The sequence below is a fragment of the Siphateles boraxobius genome, unplaced genomic scaffold (assembly GCF_051911475.1).
Source record: "Siphateles boraxobius isolate OS27281-9 unplaced genomic scaffold, OSU_SipBor_1 46, whole genome shotgun sequence".
Classification (NCBI taxonomy): domain Eukaryota; kingdom Metazoa; phylum Chordata; class Actinopteri; order Cypriniformes; family Leuciscidae; genus Siphateles; species Siphateles boraxobius.
Window position 1 is genome coordinate 7,893,680 of NW_027509097.1, and position 13,971 is coordinate 7,907,650.

The following is a 13,971-nucleotide window of genomic DNA, read 5'->3' on the forward strand; positions in this document are numbered from 1 at the left end:
TTGGCCGATGGCGGCCATGTTTTTTGAGATACGCCAATATCCTTTTACACATACATGGGGCCTTGGACCAAGACACTGCATACCAATTTTCAGGTCAATCGGACTAACGGTCAGGTGGCCACACCCACTTTTATGTTTTTTTAATGTTATAGCGCCACCTAGTGTAAGATCGACGCGGTTTTTTTACTGTGACCCCAGACTGTCCTCATACACATGTGTCTCAAGTTTGGTGAAGATATCTCATTTACTTCTCGAGTTATAGCCATTTTAGTAAAATAGGCTCCTCCCACAACGTTCATTTTGCGCCCCCTAGCGACCGGAAATCGAAAATTCGACTTTTTTTTGATAATTATTGATATTCAGACTCCAGAGAACATTTCTGCACTGGTTTGGTTCCGATCGGGCGAAAAACCAGGGACTAGTTCGCAAAAGTAGTTTTTTGACAAAATTCAAAATGGCGGAAAAATTTGCATACCGGAAATGAAATCGGAGATATACGTTTTTTAAGTCAAGAGTCCAGATTTCCAATGATATAAGACACTTGAGTCTACGACATAGGGTCTAGGAGTTATGATCACTTTCGCGTTTTTGTTACTATAGCGCCACCTATTGGCCAATCGGGCTCATACTCTCTCAACCTCTCCTCGATTTCTGTGCTACCTTAATCCCAAATATGAAGTCTCTAGCACTTACGGTTTGGTCTGCACGACGCGTTTTACGGCAGAATAATAATAATAATAATAATAATTAAAGCTGCAAGCAGCATTTAGCGGTGTTCAAGCAGTTAAGGCCTTTAAGGCCGTTAAGCACAAAAGCATCAAAAGACATTAAGTTTTATTTAGCATTAATTTAACCACTGACATAATAGATGGAAAAGACCATTTACAGCCAATACAGGCAATTTACCATAGGAAATATATGGTTTTAAAGCTTTTTAACAGTTATAGCGCCACCTATTGTCCGATCTCCATAACATTTTGCATGCTTGTTAATGATGTTATGTCACATATGCTCACCAATTTTTGTGAAGTTCTGAGTTTTTATTTATGATTTATAGGCTTTTGAGTGTATTTTGTCACGCCCATTTTCTAAATGACCCTGTTATAGCAAAACAAAGGACAAAGTTCAACTTTTTTTCAATGATTATTGATCTAGAGAGTCCACAGAATTGTCCTAGACTGGTCTGGTTCCGATCGGGCGAAAAACCTAGGACTAGTTCGCAAAAGTAGGTTTTTAACATATTCGTGAATATTTAATGAACGGTTTGATTGACAGCAATGGTTCTAGAGGCAAAGTTGTTCATCATGAGGAGATCTATCAAATGATATGCATTTTGTGGGGATGTGTGCAACACCACGTGATTACAGAGCCGTAAAACTCGTTAGCGCCAACAAGTGGCCGATTTCTTTCAAAACTCTTACAGACCTCTTGGGCCATGAGTCGAACATGCCCATTGAGTTTCGTTCCGATTGGCCTCCGTTAACCTCGTCTCACAGGTGCTCAAACTTCATTGGCCGATGGCGGCCATGTTTTTTGAGATACGCCAATATCCTTTTACACATACATGGGGCCTTGGACCAAGACACTGCATACCAATTTTCAGGTCAATCGGACTAACGGTCAGGTGGCCACACCCCCTTTTATGTTTTTTTAATGTTATAGCGCCACCTAGTGTTAGATCGACGCGGTTTTTTTACTGTGACCCCAGACTGTCCTCATACACATGTGTGTCAAGTTTGGTGAAGATATCTCATTTACTTCTCGAGTTATAGCCATTATAGTAAAATAGGCTCCTCCCACAACGTTCATTTTGCGCCCCCTAGCAACCGGAAATCGAAAATTCAACTTTTTTTCAATGATTATTGATATGCAGACTCCAGAGAACATTTCTACACTGGTTTGGTTCCGATCGGGCAAAAAACCAGGGACTAGTTCGCAAAAGTCGTTTTTTAACAAAATTCAAAATGGCGGAAAATCTATCATGGCGGAAATGAAATCGGAGATATACGTTTTTTAAGTTAAGAGTCCAGCTTTCCAATGATATAAGACACTTGAGTCTACGCCTTACGGTTTAGGAGTTATGAGCAGTTACGCGCAATTGATTGCTGTAGCGCCACCTATAGGCCAATCGGGGTCATACTCTCTGAACCTCTCCTCGATTTTTGTACTACCATCTGACAAAGTTTCAGAGCTCCAGCACTTACGGTTTGGTCTGCACGATGCGTTTTAGGGGAAAATAATAATAATAATAATAATAATAATAAAAATCAGTACAATTACAATAGGTTTTCAGCACTTCGTGCTTGAACACCTAATTAAAGCTGCAAGCAGCATTTAGCGGTGTTCAAGCAGTTAAGGCCTTTCAGGCCGTTAAGCACAAAAGCATCAAAAGACATTAAGTTTTATGTAGCAAGCATGATTTACCATGATATACTACATTTCAGTGTGATTTTTCATGATTTACCATGTTCCAGTATCATTTACCATGAATCTTACATGATTTTCCATAGTTTACCTTGATATACCATGTTATATGATGATTTACCATGATATAGCACATTCTAGAATAATTTACAAGGATTCTAGCATGATTTACCTTTTTTACTATGATTTACCATGTTTCTGGCGTTATTTACCATGATTTACCACGTTGATAGCAATTATATGAAGCATAAGAACAATTGAAGTGATAAACTCTGACAAAATAAGAATGTGTTATAATAGTAATTGTTATTTAAGTGATTTTATAGTGTCTATATACAAAAAAAGACTATTAATAAGAAGAGTGGCCAGCAGAGGGCAGTAGAAGACCACTTATTGGCTCACTTTCATTTTCAACTACTTTGTTTCTCCAGTATTCTCCAGTGAAGCAAACCATTTTTTTCATGTTAACTCCATAATGCATGCTTACACACACACACACACACACACACACACACATTTTTGGGATATGTTATTGTGAAAATCTGTTTTAATGGTATATGAGCATTTCACATATTTCTTTGCAATGTAATAATATAAAACTAATTAAAGAAAATGCTTTAAGCATTTGTTTGTTAGCCAATGCTGAAAGCTGATAAAAAAAGATTAAAAATGTCTAATGCTGCTGCTCCATCTAGTGGACAACAGTGCTATTACAGCCTACTTATACAATAGGCCATGTTTTTCATATAATTTAATTTACACACGCTCATTCTGATGTAGATAGAGACATTTGGAACTTCAGGAGCCAATGTGACTCAATTGTCACTTCAATAGACGATTTTTGACTAAATGTTATTGTAAATGTTAAAATAGTGAATTTATAAAGTCTAAATATTAATTATAGTTGAGTATTGTGACAAAATGACTGTTTTTAAACAGCAGGGGCAGTAAAATAGCACTTATTGGCTGTTAGCCTTTTTCAAGCTGTTATAGCTGTTCTTGACCTTTTTTTAAGAAGCTATGAGCATTTATTGAAAAGATATTGGCTTTCGGTCAAGGCTACATATTGAAGTGACCCTATTATAGTCATCCAAATTAAGAAGTTATACATTTTCCTATAATTATTCTTCTAGAGAGTACAGAGCAATAGATGAATTTTGACAAAATGTGATTGTAAATGTTAAAATAATGATTTAATAAAGTCTAAATATCAATTATATATAAAAATATTAGAGAGCAGTATGATGAAATGACAGCAGGGGGCAGTAAAATACCACTTATTGGCTGTTGTAGCCATCCAATTTACACTCTATTATAGCCATCCAAATTAAGTAATTATACCTTTTCTGATAATTATTGATCTAGAGAGTCCAGATAATTGTACTGCACTGGTTTTAAACATTAAGATTTGAAAATTATACGATCATAGATGGAAAAGACCATTTACAGCCAATACAGGCAATTTACCATAGGAAATGTATGGTTTTAAAGCTTTTCAACAGTTATAGCGCCACCTATTGTCTGATCTCCATGGAACTTTGCATGCTTCTTCACCATGGTATGACACATATGCTCATCAATTTTTGTGAAGTTCTGAGTTTTTGTATAGGATTTATAGGCTTTTGACTATATTTTGCCACGCCCATTTTATAAATGACCCTGTTATAGCCAACCAAATGCCAAATTTCAACTTTTTTTTGATAATTATTGATCTAGAGAGTCCAGAGAATTGTCCAAGACTGGTCTGGTTCCGATCGGGCGAAAAACCAGGGACTAGTTCGCAAAAGTAGGTTTTTAACATATTCGTGAATATTTAATGAACGGTTTGATTGACAGCAATGGTTCTAGAGGCAAAGTTGTTCATCATGAGGAGATCTATCAAATGATATGCATTTTGTGGGGATGTGTGCAACACCACGTGATTACAGAGCCGTAAAACTCGTTAGCGCCAACTAGTGGCCGATTTCTTTCAAAACTCTTACAGACCTCTTGGGCCATGAGTCAAACATGCCCATTGAGTTTCGTACCGATTGGCCTCCGTTAACCTCGTCTCACAGGTGCTCAAACTTTATTGGCCAATGGCGGCCATGTTTTTTGAGATACGCCAATATCCTTTTACACATACATGGGGCCTTGGACCAAGACACTGCATACCAATTTTCAGGTCAATCGGACTAACGGTCAGGTGGCCACACCCCCTTTTATGTTTTTTTAATGTTATAGCGCCACCTAGTGTTAGATCGACGCGGTTTTTTTACTGTGACCTCAAAATCAACTCATTCACATGTGTACCGAGTTTGGTGAAGCTATCTCATTTACTTCTTGAGTTATAGCCATTTTAGTAAAATAGGCTCCGCCCACAACATTCATTTTGCGCCCTCTAGCGACAGTTAATCAAAATTTCAACTTTTTTTTGATAATTATTGATATTCAGACTCCAGAGAACATTTTGGCACTGGTTTGGTTCCAATCGGGCAAAAAACCAGGGACTAGTTCGCAAAAGTAGTTTTTCGACAAAATTCAAAATGGCGGAAAATCTATCATGGCGGAAATGAAATCGGAGATATACATTTTTTACTTCAGGTTTCCAGCTTTCCAGTGATATAAGACACTTGAGTCTACGACATACGGTCTAGGAGTTATGAGCAGTTTCGCGCAATTGGTTGCTATAGCGCCACCTATAGGCCAATCGGGCTCATAATTTGATACCCTCTCCTCGATTTTTGTACTACCATCTGACAAAGTTTCAAGTCTCTAGCACTTACGGTTTGGTCTGCACGATGCGTTTTAGCGGAGAATAATAATAATAATAATAATAACAAGCAGCATTTAGCGGTGTTCAAGCAGTTAAGGCCTTTAAGGCCGTTAAGCACAAAAGCATCAAAAGACATTAAGTTTTATTTAGCATTAATTTAACCACTGACACAATAGATGGAAAATACCATTTACAGCCAATACAGGCAATTTACCATAGGAAATATATGGTTTTAAAGCTTTTTAACAGTTATAGCGCCACCTATTGTCCGATCTCCAAAACATTTTGCATGCTTGTTAATGATGTTATGTCACATATGCTCACCAATTTTTGTGAAGTTCTGAGTTTTCGTATAGGATTTATAGGCTTTTGACTATATTTTGCCACGCCCATTTTATAAATGACCCTGTTATAGCCAACCAAATGCCAAATTTCAACTTTTTTTTGATAATTATTGATCTAGAGAGTCCAGAGAATTGTCCAAGACTGGTCTGGTTCCGATCGGGCGAAAAACCAGGGACTAGTTCGCAAAAGTAGGTTTTTAACATATTCGTGAATATTTAATGAACGGTTTGATTGACAGCAATGGTTCTAGAGGCAAAGTTGTTCATCATGAGGAGATCTATCAAATGATATGCCTTTTGTGGGGATATGTGCAACACCACGTGATTACAGAGCCGTAAAACTCGTTAGCGCCAACTAGTGGCCGATTTCTTTCAAAACTCTTACAGACCTCTTGGGCCATGAGTCGAACATGCCCATTGAGTTTCGTACCGATTGGCCTCCGTTAACCTCGTCTCACAGGTGCTCAAACTTTATTGGCCGATGGCGGCCATGTTTTTTGAGATACGCCAATATCCTTTTACACATACATGGGGCCTTGGACCAAGACACTGCATACCAATTTTCAGGTCAATCGGACTAACGGTCAGGTGGCCACACCCCCTTTTATGTTTTTTTAATGTTATAGCGCCACCTAGTGTTAGATCGACGCGGTTTTTTTACCGTGACCCCAGACTGTCCTCATACACATGTGTGTCAAGTTTGGTGAAGATATCTCATTTACTTCTTGAGTTATAGCCATTTTAGTAAAATAGGCTCCTCCCACAACGTTCATTTTGCGCCCCCTAGCAACCGGAAATCGAAAATTCAACTTTTTTTCGATAATTATTGATATTCAGACTCCAGAGAACATTTCTACACTGGTTTGGTTCCGATCGGGCAAAAAACCAGGGACTAGTTCGCAAAAGTAGTTTTTCGACAAAATTCAAAATGGCGGAAAATCTATCATGGCGGAAATGAAATCGGAGATATACGTTTTTTAAGTTAAGAGTCCAGCTTTCCAATGATATAAGACACTTGAGTCTACGCCTTACGGTTTAGGAGTTATGAGCAGTTTCGCGTTTTTGTTACTACAGCGCCACCTATGGGCCAATCGGGCTCATATTCTCTCAACCTCTCCTCGATTTCTGTGCTACCTTAATCCCAAATATGAAGTCTCTAGCACTTACGGTTTGGTCTGCACGACGCGTTTTACGGCAGAATAATAATAATAATAATAATAATAATAATAATAATAATAAAAATCAGTACAAATACAATAGGTTTTCAGCACTTCGTGCTTGAACACCTAAAAATCAGTACAAATACAATAGGTTTTCAGCACTTCGTGCTTGAACACCTAATAAAAATCAGTACAGAAACAATAGGTTTTCAGCACTTCGTGCTTGAACACCTAATAAAAAAGGCCTGCTCGTATTTTGAGATATATCCAGCTGCAGACCCGCAGCACCACCAGTTTCAGAACCCCAGCGCCAGAACCGGAAGTGAGTGAGGGGCGGAATTATTATTATTGCATTATAGTTATTTTTGCAAGAATGTAAGGACAACATGGGCCTGAGAGTGAGTTCCTCATTTGATACATTGTAAGTTAAATGTATACAGGATTGTCATAATAAAATGGGCCTAGGAGTGAATTGGTGATTTGTTGTATACATTTTTATTGTTTCTTTTAAAACAATGCCGAATTTTCTCTCTCTTTTTTAGATTTTGGACATTATTTTACATAAAGAAAAATGCATGCTGCACATGTTCTTGTGATATAAAGTATATTTTATATCCACATCCATACGCATGACGCTTTGCGCGAATTATGGTTGTAACTTCCGTTAAGCTGTACAAAATCAGTGAAAGACTAGCAATAATATATATTCTTTAAAATGTGTACAATGACATTACATTATTCTACTCACCCTTCAACCATTGAATATTAAAAGGACATTTAAAAGTGTAAAAGCATCTTTCCACCGCAAAATCGGACGGTTAAATATCACTGTGAAAATTTATATAATGTAACATATTATGTTGCCTTTATAATAATAATAATAATAAAAAATACTTCAGCATTGCGTGATACTATTTCAAAGTGATTTCAATCATTTTGACAGATAACAAATTGTATTTACTTGTGAAACCAAACCTGGAAAGAGACGTGAGGATTTGGGGAGAAAAAAAAAGAGATTCTTCGTGCATTCCAGTGAATTATATAAATATCGTAATTTAAATCGGGAGAACAGACCACAAATGTTCAGTATATGCTGACCTTTTTAATACTATTACAGCGGAATTCAAAAGGAAAAAATAAAATAATCATGAGGAACATATATGCAGTGACTGAAAAGAGCTCTTGCCATAGATATTCTTGTGATAACATGCCACGTTAAAATACCAAGTGTTACTTTATTCTCATGTTATTCTTAAATACAACATGAAAGAAAACTGATAGCTCATTGAGTCAAACTGACAGATAAGCTTTATTTGTAGTAGGGCAACCTTATGATTTGAAATGATTCGTTTCAGTCTTTTTGAATGGAAGTTCACCAAACCGGAAGTGCCACCCATAATTCAAAACGCAGTAAGCTCGTCAGGAATAAGGTGGATAAAATGCCCATAAGTTTCAAGCATTATTTTTCACCATCATCAGGAAGTAACTCTCATAATACAATGAAACGGATAACTATATACAATTATATTACACAAAATCAATGTTTTAAAATGCTTATTGTACTGTACCTTAATGTATCATTATAACATAGGCTACTTATAAAGTATGACGTTTCGTGTGTAATAAAAGCATGCCGTTTCGTGTCTAAGCAAATAACGCTCCAAAACGTTAGGTAGCGTTACTCGGTTAAGAACGTAAGCTCCGCCCCTCACTTCCGGTCCTGGCGCTGGTGTTAGAACGTAAGCTCCGCCCCTTACGGGGAAAGGGGCAACACTAGCGGTCAAAACTTCGGAAACCCGGTAATTAAAATGTAGTGATGTTTTTTAAATAAGTATCTTATGCTCTCTCACCAAGGCTGCGCTCATTTGATCAAAGATACAGTAAAACAGTAATATTATGAAACATAAATACAATTTAAAATAACTGTTTTAGTTAATAACGTTACGTATTTTATTTTATTGATAATTGTTTGATGAATTACAAGTTCAAAAGAACAGCACTTATTCGAGTAAAAATATTTTGTAACATAATACATGTCTTTGTCTCTTTTTAAAATTAAATGCATCCTTGCTGAATATAATTTTTTAATTTTAACTTTTTTACTAATATTGTTTTACCACAAACTTTGGAGTGGTAGTATTTAATCTTTTAATTTTTTCACAGAAATATTAAGCAGCACATCTGTTTTCAACATTGATGATAAAAAGCGTTACTTCTTGAGCAGCAAATCAGCATATTAGAATGAAGGCTGGAGTAATGATGCTGAAAATTCAGCTTTGCCATCACAGGAATAAATTAGTGAGTATTAAACAGAAAACAGTTTAGTATGTTCTCTTTCGTACAAAAGACTAATTTCAAAAACAAAAATCCTTAATTATTCCAAACAATTGATGGTATTGTATACAATTCTTAATATATGTTAAATTGTACCAGCTTATTTGCCACTCGGAAATGTGCAATTTATGAGAGCTTATTATGAATATTAAACAGGACATGCTAGGATTGCTTGCGAAGCTTTCTTGAGCACCTTCCCACGTAATTAATGTTCATGAGCCAAGAAGGAATTTTTTAAAAGTGGCTCAATCGACGTTTCGAATATTCAAAAATGTCAGGATTTTAGTTATTTTTTGTCTATTGCGATGGTAAGCTTTGGACAACTGTAAAGCTGTGTACATTTTTCTCATGTCAAATCTAAAATAATAAAAAAGTCAATATTCAGAGGTCTTGGCATTAAGTGATATCATAATGTAACCACATCCCCTTTTTACATGAATATTGTTTTCATTAATGCACTCATGCATGTCTCAGAGAGAATGCGTTCATTTTGTGTCAGGTTTTGTCACAATATTCGGAGGATCTCGTAAAGCATGCATTTTCACATAATAAACACAGTAGGCTATAGTTTACAAAGCCGAACATATTTCGAGGTACCGGGGATAAAAAGTACCAAAAGATCATTTGAAGTAAATGCTGCAGCTCTTTCTAGATTAACAGTATGCATGAAGACTAAATGTATGTAATATTATATGCACTAATTTGAGCATTCAGCTCAATTTTAGAGTCTGAAATTACTCAACTTTCCACTCTCGAAATATGAAACCAAGAAAGAGAGAAATTGAGATGAGATAAACCAAAAAGAAAAGCCTGTTAATGCATTTGACCATTCCTAACCAGTTCTTCTGACCAGTTTGGGCTTTTAAAGTATGGGGAGGAAGAATCTGTTTAATAGTCTGAAGCTCTTCCAGGATCATCTGCAATAAGTGCATGTCATTCATTTTTTCTTTGCTGTACATTTCCTTCAACATCAGAGTCTCTAGAGGAGCCTGCTCTACAGAATAACAGATGTGATCACTGCTGTCTCCTTTGCATTTATCTGAAAGAAAAACACAGTCATATGAGAGTAAAATCAGTTCAGTTTCCTTTTTGCTGTGAAAGATGTGCATACATACTTGTTTCACAGTTGAGATCTTCAGGTCTCTGAACCCACTTAGTGTCTTGTTCAGAGCTCATATTTATTAAGTATATCACCAAAATTGTCTCCAGAAGACTCAACAACATGAAGGAAAAGATGACAATGACATACGTAGCTGCACAGAACAAAAGAGGGAGTTTATATGAAACGATAAAGACAATCGAAATGTACCTCTGATATATGAAAAGACTTCTCTGTTTAAAGGAACATTTCCTTGAATAGTGAATTCCCTTACCAATCAGAGGACATCTGTGAGATTTGGATGGCAGGATGTCATTTAGGATGAGCAAAAGTACAGAGATCCCCAGTAGTACCGTCACTTTGAAGCACAGTTTCTCCCCTCTATCTGGTATGAAAAAAGAAGCTAGGTCCAAAATGAGGAAAAACAATATAGGTAGCTGAAAATTGATGAAATGCATCAGGGGCATCCTTTTGACTGAAATCTAAAGAGGAAGAAGACAATAGAGAGGTGAAACATCTGAGACTATAATCTCTGGAATTAAAGAAGAAATATGCTAAACTGTCGAAATGAGTATTAGTACCGTGTACTTTATCCTGTCAAATGCTTGGCCATCATAAATATCTTTTTCCATTGAGACGGATATGTTCAAGAATACCCATTCTCCTTGTGTTAATATGCTTTCCCGAGCTACCTGTGTCGCTTTTGATGAATTGGAGGCAGGAACCAGCTTTATTTCTTTATCTGTTTCACATAAAGGAAAGCAGCTTGGTACAGAGTGACAATGAATAGCCTACTTGTAGGGATTTTTTTGATAATTTTGATACAATTAACATTTGTGATACATTATATAGCAAGCAAGTAAAGCTGAAAGATAGCAAACTCGATTCAAACAACCACTCGATCTCATTCCTAAATGACAACGATTTGCCTGTGTCTATTAAACCTTTAACAAGTACGATCACAGTAAAAGTTTATAGTTCGGATATAAACACTGATGTCTGTGGTAGCAGTCAAAGTAGAGTAAATCACATTTGGAAAGTAGCATGGCGCTTCAAATAACGATTGAATCGATTACATCGTTACTCCACCATGTGGCGATAAGTGACTCTTATGTTGATTCATCCAGTAATGAAACAAGTGAAGTGTTTATGATTGAGTCATTCACTCATTCATTCAAACAGATTTTTTAAGTAGTTCGTTTAGATTAATTAAATATTTTAAATAGACTGCTGCAATTGACATTTTTCAGAACCTCTTGTAAATTACATGTCATTTTGTTTAGTTGTCTGTTCGGAATCGTGGGAGAACCGTGATCTCTTTTTGGACAATATAACAGCAACAACAAAATTGTGATTCTCGTTTTATCCAGAAGTGCGCAGCTCTACAAGCAAGTAAATACAAGTTTGAAATGAATGCACTAAAAGTATGGGAGATTCATCAGCAAATGGACTTTGATCAGTCGGAGCAATTGCTTGAACAATGAGCAATTATGTGAACAATATAGCCACATATTGGTACCAAAATATTTTTAAATTTATCTTTTGACCAATAGCCTACTGAATATATATTGGTCGATGTTGTACATTTAATGGTGCATGCTTATTTCCCTTTTTTTTCCATTCAGATTTAGAAGTTAAAAACACTTAGGCTATAGTTGCAACCTGTTAAATGTAATCTTCAGCAAATATCGAAATTAATCCATTTCTCATACTGTACAATGATGCCTAAATTAACTTGTAGCATTTAAAATGAATAATTTGATTTATTAGTGTGTTTTGTTTTTATTTATTTAGACAAAATTATTTAGACTTTAATATTACTCAGTTATCGTTTATCTGCCAGCATGAAAATATTTATCATCTTATAGGCCAGATTTTAATATCATGCGTCCATATTTTTAATGAATATTTACTTGATAAGTGTGCACTCACCTGAGTGATTAATTGAAGACACTGTTATGTGGCAAGTTTGAGTATCAAAAGGAAATTTGTGCACATTCATTGTGCAGGTGCTGACAATTTTATGGTCGTCCTCCATTGTCACATTTCCATCATGAGTAATATACAAAAATGGGTTCAGTGGTCCATCTTCCTTCTCTGCACTGAAACATTGCAGGTCAAAACAAAACTAGTTACATCATACATTTTAGATTTTCCATGCAACATATATGTAGCCTACATAATTCCTCTCTGTGTTATACGGTTAATAAACAAGGTACTTTTTTCAAAATCATCGATTAAATATAATGTGTGTATTATATCAATTAAGAAAAAATATAGAGATATATCATTTGTATATACTCACGTCTCAAGAACATAGAGGTCTGGTTTCCAAAGCATCTCTTTTGGTAAAGTCACATTTTTAATGCCACAGAAATCCTTAGGATCCCAAGAGATTCGTTCGTTGTTCCAGCTCTAAGTGAGCAAGCATTAATAAATAAATACATATCTAGAACTAATGAATATCCTGCAGCTAAATTATTTTAACCAGTATTTATATTTCTTTTTCAATTATGCAATACATTCGAATTAGAAGATTTGCAGATTTCTGTTTAACACTTACCACAGACATCCATAAAAGAGGTACAAAGATTTGAGATTTTTCAATCTGCAAAAAATAAATGAAATAAAATAATAATAAAAAAACTTAAATCGTGGCAGTTTTACAGAGAACATTATGTAGTCTGTTTGCAGTCATACCATAGAAAGGATGCCGTAGAGGTAAATATCAACATACACTACGGTGGGGTGTGTCCAGTCCAGTGCAGGACGGCAAGTTGTGAATTTCTCATTGCCTCTGGTGAGATTTAAGTATTCCAGCACATCTTGCTTACTGCATACTTGTTTAAGGTACACTCCATCTGCAAGCCAGTAAATATTTTTTAGATGTAAATAACCAACATAGATGCCCCATATACAATTTAGCCATTGTAAACAGGGTGCTCTTATTTAGAATAACTGACCATTGGCACTAAATGGTGGAAGTGGAAGCTTTACTCACCTATTAGGAAAAGTAGACAGGTAACATAGACAAGGAAAGAACTCATATCCAACTTTCAGTGAAGACCACCTCAGCAGATGACTGGCAACTGGTCCCAGTCACAGCCTGCATTTATATAAAAGTGCAAGATGAAAATGGATGGGATAGTAAATATAATAATGGAGAACACCATTCCCCTGAGCACCATAAAACTTTTTGATGGGCTAATGAAGGCAATTTTTCCTCACAAATGTGACATTAATTCTGCTGTTATTGGTTTATGTTGGTGGAGGCTATCTTTGATTGAATTTGTGCTGAGTGGATGATGGGCATGCTAAGATCCTGTAAAATGTGCTTTTATTTGACCATTTTGATCACAAAAAATCAATCCCCTAGTTGGGAGAATTTTTTTTTATTATTAGTTTACATTTTTTCAATGACTGTGATGATGAACCAAGTCAATGACATCATCACCAGAGTGGCAGCCTAGTGCTATTTTGAATATACTTGGTGTACTGATTGCATGAAAAGTTTATTACCAACATCAAATTGGTAATGTTTTGAAGGATAATAGAGAGCCATTGTCTGTTTTAAATTATTTCTTTATTGGGTAATTTTGCTAATTATAGCACTGTATGTTAGATCAGTCAGTCTCAGCCAGTGTTTTGGGGTGGGTACTAGTAGTACGCATAGCCGGAACATACCATTTTTCAAAATGGAGAGAGACAAGAGTGCTATGATGGGTTAAATGTTTGATTTTGTGGTTATCTGTTGTGCTTGTTTGTATTATGATGATTGCATATCAGAAATTAAGTTTTTGAACATGTACTTATATTATTTAGGTGGCAATGTTCTGCTGTGGAATTCTGTGGTGA

The 13,971-nt window shown here is 35.9% G+C and overlaps 1 protein-coding gene across 1 annotated transcript; it reads right to left on the reverse strand.

Annotated features, from left to right (window-relative positions):
• Nucleotides 1-9,490: 9,490 nt before the first annotated feature.
• On the reverse strand, nucleotides 9,491-13,287 carry LOC143709850 (5-hydroxytryptamine receptor 3A). Its single transcript, XM_077200570.1, has 9 exons — nucleotides 13,118-13,287; nucleotides 12,817-12,977; nucleotides 12,680-12,724; nucleotides 12,422-12,531; nucleotides 12,049-12,218; nucleotides 10,698-10,858; nucleotides 10,391-10,598; nucleotides 10,133-10,270; nucleotides 9,491-10,056 (listed from the first exon to the last, which is right to left on the reverse strand). The coding sequence occupies exons 1-9, from the start codon at nucleotides 13,161-13,163 to the stop codon at nucleotides 9,752-9,754; spliced, it is 1,344 nt and encodes a 447-aa protein (XP_077056685.1). The 5' UTR covers nucleotides 13,164-13,287; the 3' UTR covers nucleotides 9,491-9,751.
• Between the last annotated feature and the right edge of the window lie 684 nt (nucleotides 13,288-13,971).

Coding starts and splice junctions, on each gene's coding strand:
- LOC143709850 (XM_077200570.1), bottom strand. CDS start 13,163: ATGAGTTCTTTCCTTGTCTATGTTACCTGTCTACTTTTCCTAATAG. Junction 12,725..12,816: donor TCTACGGCATCCTTTCTATG/GTATGACTGCAA, acceptor TATTTTTTGCAG/ATTGAAAAATCTCAAATCTT. Junction 12,219..12,421: donor GACCTCTATGTTCTTGAGAC/GTGAGTATATAC, acceptor GCAATGTTTCAG/TGCAGAGAAGGAAGATGGAC.